Here is a 15,313-nt window from a genome sequence, read left to right as displayed (position 1 = left end):
ACTGCTTACACCTTATAGTGCCTAATCGCTTTAAAATTAGCTACTCCAACACTGTGTGTACTACACCGAATCTCCTTCATCGGTGTTCTCATCCACACATTGGATCCTAACTCACCGACATCACTGTCCATCGCACCATCGATGCTGCTCTCATCCACCACACCAAAGCCACCTCATGGACAATGTCGCTCATGTAGAAACAAATACTCCCGCCATCCATAAATAGATATCTTAGATATGATTTACCAATCCATGTCGCTAATAAGTAATTTCAATCTAATCGCGTAAATCTTTCTAATCAGTACGAGATGGAGACAAACTCGAAGGGCGGGGTCCTATCAACCAAGCAATTCACTTTTTCTCGTTGACTTGAATCAACTTACTATTGAAGTGAGGATTGACAAGATGATTCGATTCCAAGATTCCATTCCAATTTATTCCCGACACTTCCTAAGAAAAATCTCGAATTAGATCCAAAATTGACGGGTTAATGTGAGCTTATCCATGAGGTTAGGCGTTCTCCAAATAGGAATCCATTTTCTAACTGGCTTTTTGGATTATACCCTGGATCGGAATATGAAGAAATTATTACTTGATAATTTCCACTAATTTAAAGTCCTCATTATGATTCCTTTTATGGGAAAAAATCTCTAATGTCTTAGATTCTCAATTACTTACCCTTTTATATACTTTAGTGTTTCTAACCCTTCACTAACTTTTGATGGATTCTTCTTATATGTTATAGTAATAACTAGAAAAGTTATAGTAATGGCTATGGGCTCCTATATTCGTCTTTTAAGTATTTCTCTGAAGTCATATATTTTATTCGCTGGGTTCCCATATTCGTTCTCTAGGCTTCTATATTCGTCTTATAGGGTTTCATGTTCATATTCGTCCTCTCGAGTCCTATATTCGTCTTCTAGGGTCTCATATTCGTATTATGAGTCCTCTTCTCGAGCCTTTCTATCTTTCTAATCGAATATTAGGATTCAAAAAATGGCTAGAATTTACTTATAGTGTATATACTCCTCTAGAAGCGCATACAATAATGCGTGACTGCTTTTTTCCGGTGAGAAAGGAAGGAGAAAAGGGATCTTAACAAGCCATGGATATAATATATACATATAGCCTACAGCCGAGTCCACAAAGAAGACGGGGTTCAAATATCGAAGAGCATATTTGTTAGGTTGATCCCTAAGTGCAGAGTTTCATGTGACGAACAACGAAACTCCATTTCTTCAAACACAACCCGTGCCACCGACAAATGTTTGACTTTGACTGTGTTTTTTGGGGCTATCAAGAATCTACTTATACCCAATGATAGAACATTTTGAAAATATGTTCAACGGGGATGGTAGTTTTAAGAAAGGAAAATTTAGACCAGTAGTTTTGAAGATCATCTCGCTAATCGAAAGATGAAGGATGGCTAACACTAGATAGCTAGCACAAGGATCTAATGAATTATGAGTTTAATAGACCACTCTAACACAAAGACCTATATTTCTTGCTCATTATCAGACAATCACTTATTCATGGAAAACCATTTTCTTTCCGCTTAGCCCTACCGGGTATTTTGGTGGTAGGTTCTATAGGAACTGGATGATCCTATTCGGTGAAATCTAAATCACAAGCTTCTGATAAAAACCGAGCCATTCAATATCCTCTATTGCTTCGGCTTCTTGTAAATTCTACTATGTAAATAATACAAGACTTAAGAACTTCCGGGCACCAACTGAACCACCCATCACCATTCAAGACATTTTGTTGCATTTTCAGCAGTTGCATTGAGTTTGGGCTGCATCGCATTTTGCCAAGCAAGGATATACATTATTTCAGGATTCGACTTTGCCATTGCAGTAGTCTCAGTGCATTATCTAGTAATCTCGATTTATCCAAGTGTAAATGGATGACCTAGAAAAAGGTCCATAACACACATCAAGAAAGTTTTGTCTAAAACATCCATACTTTTATGGATGGAGGTAGTACATCTACTGATTAATGGCGTACTAAAATGATGTCTAAGATTTGTCTAAAACATCATTTTATGGACGGAGGTCTACTGATTTATGGGGTGAAATGTTTTCGACAAACTTCAAAAGTCTGTTTTTGGTTAACCGTTGCGTGACGGTGCTTATATGGAAGAAACAATATGATTGGAACGAAAACTCAGCGATTTGTCGCATGTAAAGATACTGTCCGATGTTCGCGTGCGACTTGGATTTGCTGATCCCTTCACTCCACTCCAATTCCAATCCAGTCGGATCGGACGCTCGCCACGCACGCACTCTTTGCGTCCCGCTACCGCTACGCCACCTCAGAAAAACGTACGCCGCCCCCGCCCTCCCTCATTTCACTCTTTCCTTTTCTCCCCTCCCCGCTTCTTCTCCCAGTCCGATCTGCGCCGCCGCGCGCCGCCGCTCCAGCGCCGTTCTCATTCGCTGGAGGCACCCCTGAAATCCTCCTTCTTGTTCTTACTCTTCCTAGCTCAGTTCGCTGCAGCTCTGGCACCTCCACCTCTGGTCCTCTGTATCTGCCCCCGAATCGCGATCTGTCCAGACCCATCTCCTACCATTTAGGTGCCTAATTCAGGTGGATTGGTGATAGCTCTTTGGGTTTGTACCGCGGTGTCAAGGTTAGGCTGGGGGTGTGTAGAGGTTACCCAACAAGATCCCCGCGAGCAATCAGGATATTTATTATCCTCGCCGGCGTTGCAGTTTGGACGGCGACCTCAGTTCTTGTGGGCGTAGGTGGCTGGGGACTAGTGCTTGTTCATGTTTAGCTGACCTTCAGGCTCCTTTGCTTTGGCTTACCGCTAACATTTATGTTGTCTTTGCTGATGCCGGCTAGTTCGTAGGACATGTTCACACCGCATATGAGACCGAGACACATGAGGATAGGGATGATCTAGGTAGAGTTTAGGGATTCTGGGGCCAGTTAGGGATTTGTGTAAGCCGACTGCTTTGTTTTCTTGGCCTGCCGGTACAGCATTCTTGGTCTGGCCATGTCTTGTACGTCCCCAGATCCACCAGACTACTGCTCGGCCGTATCGCCCGAGCTCAAACTGTACCAGGCATTCGTCTTCTCCGTGCCAGTTTTCTTCACATTCGTCTTGCTTCTCTTCTTCTACCTCTTCTACCTGCGGCGCCGCAGAGCCAACTGGCAGTCCTTGCGGATGAGGGCTAATAGTTTGATAAGGGGTGATAACCCTAGGGTAAGTTGCCCTTTTATGTTTCTTCGATGAGTAAGTTCGTTAGTTAATTAGTGCGTTTGGAATCTTACTGTTTTTTTGCCTTTCTTGGACACTTTTGCATTTATAGTTGGAGTGCGGCATTAAGAAGGAGGTGCGCGAAATGCTGCCGGTTGTCGTCTTCAAGGAGAGCTTCTTGATCAGGGAAACACAGTGAGTAATCCACTTCCGACCTTTTCGATGCCGTTAATATAGTTTTATGCTAGACTCTCATCATCTGAGGATAACTTCTCTCAGTTTTTTATGTTTCAGTATGTACTAATCCTTTTCTTATGTGAAGGCCATGAATTTTTTTTTCTAAAAAATAATGTGGTGTATACTGTCCTATTGATTTTTTTCCTTTCACCAGCTTAAGATTTATCTCCTTAATGGATAATCTTGTTCTTAATTAAGGCTGCTAGAGCCTACAGCTCAAGTAGTGGGGTGGGTACATCTTACTGATATACTCCACTAATGAAGGGTTCACGTATTAAATTCTTTCGAAATAAATCATGTGGACATCTCGACACGCGAACTTAGGGTAATAAATATGCATGATATCAAGTGTTGTGAAGGAGATTATGTTGACAAGTCTGCTTTGTTTTTTTTATTAAGGAAGAGAAATATATTTACACGTGTAAACAGTGTGCTATCAAGGGTCACAGGATGCACGGGCCTCTTCTATTGCAATCAATTACAAGTAATTACAGCTAACTACGTATTAAAAGGCTCGCTACTAACATGTACACAATACAACCCATTTGAAGTTTTGAACCCAACATGAGTGCAAGCTTTAGTCCCAAAACCCTGAAAAACGTCTTGCTTGAATCATAAGAAGGTTGGTAGGCAGAAGCCCTCTAATTTTCAACCAATATGGCTATTTCCAGCTGGGGAAGGGTGTATCTGGATTTAGCCCAAGTGTGCCTTGCCAAAAATTGTGCTAGCCAAATTATTTGTTAAGATTTTGCTTGCCCATAAGTTGGCCAACATTGGCAAGAAAAACTAGGGTGTGTTTGGATTACAACCAAAGCACTCCATACCAAAAAGTTGGCAAGGCCACAAGATTTGGTCGCTGTTTGGACTGACGCCGATATATTGGCCCGCCAAAGTGCGCCTGAGCCCGCCCATGTAATTTTCGCCCACTCGAGGGTGAGCTGAAAAACTTCGCCAAAAAATTGGCAGCCCGCCCGCTTCTCCGTGGTAGGTCCCATGTAATTAGTGCTAGTACTCGGTACAGGCCAACAGAGTGCAGCGAGCAATCCACCGTTCTGCTAATATCCGAGACATATTTTATCTGTAGGTTTTCCACGTAATATTTCGTTGGCTGATGGCTCATTTAACTAGCAAATGTGAAGAGCAACTAGCAACTGCGGTAGTCACTTGATTCTTTTGGCTCAATATTTTTTTCCTTCTTGACTCCATTCTTAAAAAACATTTCATTAACATTTGTTCTGTTTGATTTGGAATAAAATCAATCACTTGTCAATTTAAGTTGTCAATGTATGCCAAGTCAGTTTGGTTGCAAACCAAACGGAGGCACTATTCTACCAAAATATTTGAAGAGCAGTGGCTATTAATCCAAACAACAACACCTTACCAAAATTTGGTAAGTCTAGCAGGGGCACAAATTTGTTTTCGTAGGGCTAGCAGGGGCACAAACCAAACACACCCCTAGTGTCAGCAAAGGAGCATTAGCATACCAAATTATTGGCCATCCTCCAAATAAGAAACAAACTTTTGGCCATGACCAAAATGTCTGTAGGGTAGCTTTCGGCCAGAATCCAAACAACCCTAAATCTCTAGAAATAATATACATGTTTGTTTCAAATCCGAGGAGATGGCAGGAAGAAGAAAGCATTGAAATATTGAACACAAAATCACCTACATGTTTCCTATCAGATATTTCTGGATATTATGTATAAACGAGTCCTGTTCCAGGTTAATGTGCGTGGATGATTTTACATAGGTGTGCACCTGCATGAATGTATCATAATACTTGTGGGTCTCTCTCACCACTACAATTTTAGCTTGTTGATTTCATGGTGTTTTAAAAGCTTATTTTATCATCTTGAACTTATATGAAGTACAATAGTAAAATATACTTGCGGTAAGGCATAGCATAAATGCCTTCCCTGACATTTCCATATTTGGCATGTGATTTTTAGATGGTATTCTCCATCACTAGCTCTTGCTGCAACTATGTGTTTGCCATCTATTCTTGATATTGGTTACATTTCGCTGAACAACTCCTCATTCTTGCCAGATGCTCAGTCTGCTTAGCAGACTATCAAGCAGAAGAGCGGCTTCAGAGGATACCTCCATGTGGTCATACCTTCCACATTGATTGCATCGATCACTGGCTCTCTAAGAACACTACATGCCCCCTTTGTCGAGTATCTCTCCTTCCAGCCCCCAAAACTGCGAGCGTCGAGCCAGCTGATCTGGAAGCACAAACTGTCGAGGAGGACTCCTTGAATGTGCAGCATCAGGCAGGCCTCAATGATGAAGACACACAACAGGAGGATCAGGCAGTGGAACAGAGTAGTGAGGGCTTGACACAGCAGGGTGAAGAACAGCGGAGTATCATGCAGGATGCATCAGTCACTGTAGTCGTCGAGCCTCAAGCATTAGAAACCGAAGGGTCTCCAAGTGCTACCTGCCTGCCTTGTAAGCTGAAGAAATAGGGCTTATGTCGGTACTGTTTTGTGTTGTATTTGTAGCTTCTTTTAGAAGGACTAATAAGAGGCGCATGGAAGATATATACACCAACGATATACTGATTCTAGAGAGGGTAAATGCTCTTGTAGCTGATGGAATTTCCTGGAGACTGAGAAATACTGATGTACTATGTTGTAGAACCACAGAAGGCATAAAAAAATGGAACCTGCAACCTCTCTTTTCTTCAGCTGTGTCGTCCATTAGAAGTGCAGTAAAAATATAGGATGTGACTATTTCTCGGTCGATTGAGAAGTAATTTTGTTCTCAGTTAGATGATGTCATCAAATTTTAATTACAACTTAGACTCCAACTCATGATTAGCACGAATCACGATGCAAATTAAATGGTGTAAAATTTAACTAAGCATGAAGTCAGAGCTAGCTGAGAACTAGCAAATTCCAAAAATATATGTATATATCTTCATAATCCTGGTCTTGAATTTCGTCCATGAGAAGTGTACTAAAAGTACTTATATGTGCCGTCATAATTTAGTCTTCTTTGAAATATCTGTCTTTAATTGGGTCATGACCATTACCACAAATATAGTGATGCAAAGACCCGCTAAACACACAACCCAACAGAAGCGACCAACCACCACAACAGCAACATCTAACCAGCAACCGCACGCCAGCGTACCATCACCATTCTTTGATTCCGGCCAGGACAGCACTAGCACGGTCAGGAACAATCATTCCGACAGATAAACCTGCTTTTGGATCGGAGATCAGTAGATCATCATCAAGGCACATGGCTGATCCATATAGCTAAAGCACAAAAAGGCCTCCACCACATGGCTACATGCTACTCCACTAGCACAAGAAATAAGAAAGAATCGGTATCACAATGATGAGAAAGAGCATCAGCAAAAGCAAGGCATTAGTCTGGTTCAGTCATATATACACAAATACACATGTTTGAGCAAGAAAGCACAAAGCACTAACAGCGATATGTTCGAGCTTCCAAAAGCACAGCACCAACCACCACTCACCCAACCCAAGCACGGCAGCACACCGGACAAGGAAAAAAGAAGAGGATGTTGCTGCTGGAATAAACACAACACTTTGCACGTTAAGGAACATGATGATGCCGATATGTACTACTACTTGACAATCATGGTAAATACTCCTATTTACTGGGCCTCGCAGATCTTTTTACCAGTCCTCTTCACCCAACCAAAACGAGTACTGGACACGAATGACATGGGCTAGTACCGAATGTGCAGCAAAGGAAAACATGGATGGAAGATGTCACATGGAATGGCTGCAGTGCTGATTGCCTGATTCCCAGCCAATCCTGGCTGGCAAGGGACCTCACTGATCCAGCAACGGGCATGATCCACAAACCAAGGTAGATGTGGATGACGTCTTCTGGGTCCACGAAGCAACCAACCGATAACTCTTAACAGTCTCAAGGATCATGGGCATTGGCCCCCCATGAGCGACATCCGAAAACAAGAGAGGAAAAAGATAGGGCTGTGTTAGCATTCAGCAGTCCTTGTTATCGGCAACTTGGGAATTGTTCTCGAAGTCACTTTGCGGCAAGTCAGATTCGGACGATGGTTTGCTCGGGCTTGGCTTGATGGTGTCACCAATGACCGGCAGCTTAACCTTGGGAGTCAGATGCTTGGCCTCCTCATAGGAGTAAATGTATACCCTTTTTACCATGCTGCAGAACTCACTGCAATAGCACATGCCAAAAATGTGAGCAGTTAGGACAAGACTTCAAAACATAGCTAATAGCAAATCAATGCAAGGGTACATACTTCCAAGGGTCGTCCCCAACCAGCATCATATCATCTTCATCATCTGTGTAAACAAGCTTCCATTTCTTGAGGCTGGCAGAGAGCTCTCCGTGGATATCAAACATCTCTTCTAGTTTGCGGTGAAGATCTTCATATCCACGTAGCCTTGTCAAGTCCACTGCCCTTCCAACTGCCATTCCTTCCATAATTACCTGCAGGATGAACAGTATTTAGTTGCACCGCCATTTACCATAGGGCTTGAACATCGACCAAAAATGATAATATAATAATCCATTCTCACCTTCGTGCAGCTCCTCACTTGCCTGCTCTGAGTCTCATAAGGTGAATGGTCACTGCTTGCTGCTGGAGCGTCGGATTTGTTGACATGGGATGGTTGTGAGAGCTGATCGGACTCGACGTCTACTGATGCAGCTGGTTGTTCTTGACAAACACCAGAAACAGCTACCACTGGTGATGTTGCTTCCACAGCAGAGCTTATCTCAATTCCAAATAATCTACAGCCAGCAGTAGTAGGCTCTTGCTTCCTTGCAGATGGAACTTTGTTGATGCTAGCATAGAAGGAGTCGACTCTTGTGTCCCGCATTGGCCAATAAAAATGACTATTAGTTAGATTGGACGGCTCATTCTTTGTATTGAATCCAACATTCAGTGACGACGAGAAGATTGAATTTGGGCTCGACGGATATAATTCTTGAGTACGCTGTAGTCCAGAAAATGAGAATGTTTGTGCAGACTCAGACGGGGATTTCCACAAACCTAAGATAAAAAGAAGGAAGAGGTTAGATATGCAAGGCAACCAATATCTCAAATATTGCAATGCAAAATGATACGGCTTCTCGTTCTACAGAGTATTAATGCCATGGGGCAGAAGATAACCATTAGCAAGGGCTTAGAATATACATACCAAAAGCTGGAGGTTGTTCTGGAGCAATTGAATGTGAAGCAGGAGGTCGTGCACGTTTATTTCTTGCAGGAGGCTGAGGTGGCTGTAGGTTGGTTGCAACAAGTGGTTCCAGTTCCCATGGTGAAACTCTATCTGGACGGGGAATAGCAGAAGGCTCGTCCCATTGGACCTGTCAAAGGTGGGCATATGGATTGAGATCTTTTATAATGGATGAGAACATGACAATATAACTGTAACTCTGTTGCAACATATGCTAAAGAAATCAGTGTCAGGTGCAAATGAAAATTAAATTCTGCCACAAAATCCAAAAAATCTTGAGCACCTTCAGTGATCTCCAGTCAGAATCTGCCCATGGAGATGTTGACATGCTCCCCAGACCAACAATTGTCCCACTGAACCTGTAATCCACGAACAAAACATTTGTCACATGTGTCTCCTCAATCGAGTCAATGAAACCTCCTGGAAAATATATAATTACCTTCTTTCAGGAGCTTCATCACCCTCAAATCTCATCTTAAATCTCATTCCGACAGACATCTTGTTATTCTTAGCTTCAAGGTACTTGTTGACACTTACGACGAACTCAGATCGACTTGTTCTGAAAACCAAATTAGACGAGTAACGTAAATTTTGCTGCAAATTTTACAATGAGCACATTTGACATTGTAGCAAGAAAACTGTGTGTTGCCGCAGATTTAAAAAAAAAAACACTGCATTTTTACAAGATTAAGTACTTCACTGAATTGAGGTGCTGATCGGTGCATCCATCAAATTCATGGTTGCCTTGGAAAACAGAATTAACTGTCAGGTGCGCAATCCGATCACCAAGGCAAACAGGCAATCATCACCAATAGGTTTGTTTATATGAGTAAAGATAACAGAACATAATTACAGATTTGTTTTCTCTCTCTCCTTGTTTTTGTTTCCTTATGTTTCCGTTGGGTTTCATATCTAGCCTACACCAACTTGGTTGGGAAAAAAAAGCTTTGATGTTGCTGTTGCTGTACAGAAACAGGGCATGATATGGGGGCAGGGAGCGTTCACAACAAGGATACATTGAGCAATGTTAGTGGTTACATAACGTGCTATATGGAGAGTCAGGTGAAAAAGGAAAAGACACCCAACTTGTAAAGGTGAGCAGATGGACAGGAATCAAAGGGGTCGCCACAAGAAAATTGATACCACACATTTTTTATAATAATGTAAACAATAGCATTAGTAAATGCCAAAGATACAGATAGCGTTGCACAACAGATGATATGGACCAAAAAGGATCGAACCTGGGTTTGTAAAAAACGGAAAAGAGTGTTCCGGTGGAGATGGCATGGGACGCAGTTGCCAGGACTCCAAGGTGCATGCTGTGGCTTGATATTACTGACGATGGCATGTTGTTTAGTTGCCGCATCAGCCTCCTTACACCGACTCGTAGATCCCCATTCTCACCTCTGTTAGATGACCAATAGTTAGCAGAAGTAATCAAAATAGAAACTTCATCCAGAACTCAGCAGATACAGGATAAAGATACAAATGCATTTGACTTCATTGTGCAAATGCTACTGCATGTATACCTCAAAAAGATAAATGCGTCACCAGCGACCAATCTTTTCAAGCTAACAAACACACTCCAGCCAGTTGTAAGCAGATGCCTTCGAGGTTGTCCTGGGATAAACAATATAAATAAAACCGTATATCACCACGGACAGTACCACTACATGTCAATATGCCATCTTAGGAAACGTTTCTGTGCAGACTAGGAAGGCTAAATTCAACTGAAAAGAAACAGTGAACCAAAGCTGCAGGAATTATATAGTAGTACTAAAAAACTGTAACAATTTTAAGTAGCATGGTAAGATGAACTCACCTCGGAAGATGTGACGGAAATGCCATTCATTTGCATGGAGATCTTTCGCCACCAGTTCTTGCCATGGCGGATTCTGAGTCATATCCTACAGAACCATACCACGTACAGCAGATGTTGATCATTACAAAATATTCAACATGGTTGTGTATAAGCACGTGCTGTTATAGAATGCTCTTGATGCTAACCAGTGGGGGCAAACATTCTTCAGCATGCCTCCTAAGAACCGAGAATCCACCATGAGTGCTTGTATCTGAAGCAGTCAAAGTCTTGCAGAAAGAATGAGCATTGCACTTTTCAGGTTCATGTGGCTCGGGATCAGCGCTGGTGGGTTCAGTTTGCTAATCAAGCAAAATTGAAAGAGAAACAGATCAGCTCATATACTTTTTAAAGTGATCTTCTAATAGATTTAGAGAAGTCATCACTGTAAACAAAAGAGAAGACAATGTGGGAAAAAAAAGTGAAGTTGCAGAAATAAATAAAGCTGGCAAGCAGAAGAGGTAGCCAAGAGCCAGAAGGGAGCTATCTATATAAGAAAGCCTACTCACATCGGCCTCTGGTTGCAGCATAATCTGAGCATAAACTTCATCCGAATCAGTTTCAGCCTGCACTCCATTGGAAAGCCGGTGAGTAAAAGTACAGGGTCTCAGCGTCATAGATGATGCTATTACTAGACAGTTCAATGTATAAGGAGACTAAACACCAGACTAAGCATGAAGAAAAAAATGCTTACCCTAAGTTCTACATTGACCACCTTGCACAGGATCTTAGATGGCAGATTAAACAGAGGCATGTGCTGGTCAAGCTGTTGATCTGTAGACGCCTCGAGCTGGGAAGAAAACATTTAATGATCAGTTCAAAGACAATTAAGAATTTAAGATAGATTATTTTCAGCAGAAGCAAAACCATACTGCCATTTTACCACAGGGAGAAAGCTACATTCTACATTGAAGTGGTGTTCGTGTTGAGCAGCAAACTCATTAGTTATGGGGCATCAAGAAGAGCAAACACCCATGTATGGCAAGATATACCTGTTCCATATGACCCTGAGGAAAGTAGTAAACCCGCTCGCCTTGGCGAGGCACGGTGACCAATGGCCCGGCACAAGCATGCCATAGCTCCCTGTACAACGCATCGCCAGAACTCCCTACACAGAGGCATTTGGTTTCGTTAAAAGCAAGTTCATCATGAAAGCAAGGCGCACAAATCAAAGGAACCCCTGACCTTAATAATTTCGAAGAAGCAAATAAATCGTAACCCGCCTAGTATCATGAGTTAACTTTAGGACGCGAGTAATTCTCGGTCGATCTAGAACCAACTTAGTTATCGACCACACAATTTCATGTGTAATTCATGCGTAACTGTGAAGAAAAAAAAGATGTGCAATTGTAATTTCGACGAATCGCAATGCAAATCTAGCGGTTCTAGAGTCGGTATAGAACTAACTTAATTCTCGGTTGATCTAGAACTAGCGAAAGGGTTAACCTCAACCCGTAGTATCACTTACTACCTAAACAGGCGCTGCATGCATGGATCCACCACTTACCTGACGTTTGTGGAGCACCAATTGCCAAGCTAGCCATGAGAATTCTAGAGCAAAACATACAGTAATTCGAGAAATGAAACCGAATTTGAGGCCCCTAACTGCGTATCCGTTTCCCCATTTGGCAGATCGGGACTCGCACGCAAGCATCCAAAAAGAAGCGGATAATGTATCGGGCGGATGTGTGAAAACTGGGAATTCTGTCCCAGGCCCGACAAAAACAGCAAACCTAAACAGCAACTTAGTGCTAGTAGTAAAAGCCGCTTTGCGGTTTGCGCTGGAGCAATGCGTGCCGAGTCATCTCGGATTGCAGGCAATTTGACCGCTTCTCGTCCTCGCAAGTCACGAGCGAGTCGAGTCAGTCAACCGGCCGAGTCCGCGTCTCTGCTCCCTTTGGCGTCCACCCAGAAGCCACCACTACTCGCGCCAGGAGCTCGTTACTCGCCGCGCGCGCAGAAGCTCAATTCAAGGAGAGAGAGAGAGAGAGAGAGAGAAAACAGGCGAGGGAAGAGCGAGCGAGGCGAAGGAGCCGAACCTGGGCCGCCCGGGGCGCCGCAATTCGCCATGCTCGCCGCCGAGCGCAGATGAGCGCCGGGCGAAATTCAGGCGCTGGAAGACCGATCCGCTGGCTCACCCCATGCCGAGCTCCGCCAGATCTAGCGGCGCGGCAGCGCGAGGGCGTCAGTGAGGGCCGCGGGAGAGGCGTAATTCGGAGGAGGCGAGGCCGGGAGCCGCGAGATCTCACCAGCGGAGGAGAGGACGGGCAGTGCGCCGGCGACGTCGCTGCTCGGTTTGGCGGGGCTGGGGCTCCCGCGCGCGGCGAGGCTGAGGGTCGGTGGTCGGAGCTCGCGTGGGTAGCAGCAGCGGAGGCGGTCGGGGAAGTGGGCTGCGGTGGTCTGGCGCGGTGTGCGGTGGTTTTTTACTGGTAGCGAACAGCGCGGCAGCGGGGTGCAGCAGCAGCAAGGTTGGGGTGGTGGGTGGGTTGGTGCTGGTTCTTTATTTTGTTGTGTTTCTCAATATGGGAGGAAAATGTGCGGGATTTCGGGGGGAAAGCCCGTGACTCCACGGTAACGCCTCTTTACGTGCCTGCTAACACCGTACGGCCGCGTGGCGCCTGCCGAGCGGCGTGCGTTGCTATGCTTACGCACCATGTGTACACAGGGCATATTAACTTCATATTATATAGGAATTCATCAAATGTTTACCGTTATAAAGATGCAATCATGTTTTGACTAGTCATAAATTCAATAACATAAGTTATTATGCTACACAAAGAATTATCATTGTGTCCATCTTGATTTTTTTTACATTACTGCATCTTTATAATTGTAACAAAAAATAGTGTACGACAATTTCTGATAAAGTTTCATGCTTAAAAGTCAAATACATTTCGGACTAAATGGAGTAACAACAAGGGATTTTTTGCAGGGCGTAACAGCAGAAGCGATTGATTTTTCATCTACAAAGAACAACCCATCAAGAGTGACGGATCCATGAACAAGGTGTGTGGTTAGTTGATGCCCCAACTTTTTATTGCACAACACCTTAATACATGTTGTAAGAAGACAACAATTTGAGTAAATTTGTACATTAGTACATGTGTGGCCCCATAAGTTTTTACTGCACAACCCCTTAATACATGTTGTAAGAAGACAACAATTTGAGTAAATTTGTACATTAATACTTGTCTAATCCTACAGAGTAAATCTTACCGTAGAGAGTTCATACACTATTGGGATAATACTGGTTGGTCTTAGCCTCTTAGGCCATCAAATGATTCGCAACCTGAAATTTTGGCGAGAAATTTGTTTGCCTATCAATCAAAAAGGGACATTGTCATGTAGAACTTTTTTTAAAAACAAATCCAGTTACTTGCTCCTTACCAAATTAGTTGTCTCGGATTTGTTTGGTTCGCATTTATCTATACATTAAAATACGACTAGACATTTAGCCGTTGAGATAGGCCCATTTGGCTGTCGGAGTAACCTATGCCGATGGTAGCCATCGGTATCTCACGGCATTGGCTCAGATGATTTTTTTGTCGGCATAGCATCAGGCTGGCCATCAGCATCGAAAAAGGCGATATCTTAGAGGTTGACGGCCGTTTGTCAGTTTAATTTTTTTTAAAAAAATATATTTTTTTGAATTGTTTGACAATTTAATCTCTAAGCATGCTTAATCTCAGGTCAAATTACTTATTACTCATAGTCAAACTTTCCACTCGGTCACCTATCCTGACACTACTCTAGCGCCGGCCCAAGCACGCTTAACTTTTAAGTTCTATCGTAAGGAGCTTCCAAGTAAATACTTAGACCTTAGTGATTATAGGATCAAATAAATCCTATTAACCTATGGATGTCACAATTCTTTATTATTTGAATACCAAAAAATTATTTGACTAAACATCAATGAATAAGTAATAATAATCTTGAATTCAAATAATAATAAAATGAATTTTACTTTTTTGCATTAAAATCTAAAACCTGAAAAAGCTCCTATTTTTTTAAATTTTGAGGAATCTAAAAAATATATAAACCATCGCAGGCCATTGAAAATGGATGTAAATTTTCAGATACATCTTCGTATAAAAAACTTTTTCATCGTAGGTCGGATGCAATCTGAAAAAACGTTTAACTAAAACATGACACCATTTTGCAAAAAAGTCAAAATTCATGTTTGTTAATTTTTCTAACAACTAGAAGACATAACACATGGCCATCTCGAAGGATTTAAAATTTAAAATTTTATTAGTTTTATTTTTATTTTTTCTAAACTGAAAAGACGGTCCACTATGTGTGCGTTGGGGAAACAAATTCAAAAAAAATGAGAACTAGGTCGATGGCCAAGCTGTTGGCATAGGTGTGATGTCGTCACTTTGCCATGCCGACTAGGACTTCCGGGGCCATGCGTCGCCTTCTACGTCGACGGCATTTCTACACCGATGGCCAGGAGGATGCTGCGTTGATAGCCTGGGCTACGCCCACGGCTGCCGTCGGCCCAGCATGTCAAACGCCGACGACTTACCTGTGCCGGCAGCCGTGTTGCTGGGTTGCCCTTCTTGGGGCCTCCGTCGATGGTCCCTACTAAAAGCCGTCAGCGTAGGTAACGGGCGTCGACACCTTGACCGTTTCGTGTAGTGATACATGCAAATCTATATAAATATGAGACAACTACCTTAGAATGGAGGGAGTACGAAAAACAAATGTATGATGAATTTTGACCAACATGTAAACATGCATTTACGAACAACATAAGAAGTCGTTTGATATCCATCATTTCGGCCTGGAATCCTGGAATTCATT

General features: G+C 42.8%; 2 protein-coding genes across 3 annotated transcripts; one reads left to right on the top strand and one right to left on the bottom strand.

Moving 5' to 3' along the window:
- Window positions 1-2,342: 2,342 nt before the first annotated feature.
- LOC124708132 (RING-H2 finger protein ATL58-like) lies at window positions 2,343-6,127 on the top strand. The gene is made up of 3 exons (XM_047239821.1): window positions 2,343-3,211; window positions 3,318-3,400; window positions 5,490-6,127. Exons 1-3 carry the CDS (start codon window positions 3,002-3,004, stop codon window positions 5,908-5,910), a joined length of 714 nt encoding a protein of 237 aa, XP_047095777.1. The 5' UTR covers window positions 2,343-3,001; the 3' UTR covers window positions 5,911-6,127.
- A 1,089-nt stretch (window positions 6,128-7,216) lies between these two features.
- LOC124650344 (auxin response factor 7) lies at window positions 7,217-12,594 on the bottom strand. Of its 2 annotated transcripts, XM_047189877.1 has the most exons (15): window positions 12,547-12,594; window positions 11,500-11,615; window positions 11,202-11,297; window positions 11,017-11,073; window positions 10,657-10,809; window positions 10,472-10,556; window positions 10,179-10,269; window positions 9,891-10,055; window positions 9,089-9,208; window positions 8,933-9,008; window positions 8,611-8,779; window positions 7,987-8,462; window positions 7,707-7,897; window positions 7,393-7,621; window positions 7,217-7,336 (listed from the first exon to the last, which is right to left on the bottom strand). In XM_047189877.1, exons 1-14 carry the CDS (start codon window positions 12,575-12,577, stop codon window positions 7,429-7,431), a joined length of 2,019 nt encoding a protein of 672 aa, XP_047045833.1. In that variant the 5' UTR covers window positions 12,578-12,594; the 3' UTR covers window positions 7,217-7,336; window positions 7,393-7,428. The 2 variants fall into 2 exon arrangements, with proteins under 2 accessions (XP_047045833.1, XP_047045832.1); XM_047189876.1 differs by having other exon boundaries at window positions 7,217-7,621.
- Window positions 12,595-15,313: the final 2,719 nt, after the last annotated feature.

Source organism: Lolium rigidum, chromosome 4 (assembly GCF_022539505.1).
Source record: "Lolium rigidum isolate FL_2022 chromosome 4, APGP_CSIRO_Lrig_0.1, whole genome shotgun sequence".
Taxonomy (NCBI): Eukaryota; Viridiplantae; Streptophyta; class Magnoliopsida; order Poales; family Poaceae; genus Lolium; species Lolium rigidum.
Note: the sequence above shows the minus strand (reverse complement) of the source record. Positions and strands in the feature narration are given on the sequence as shown.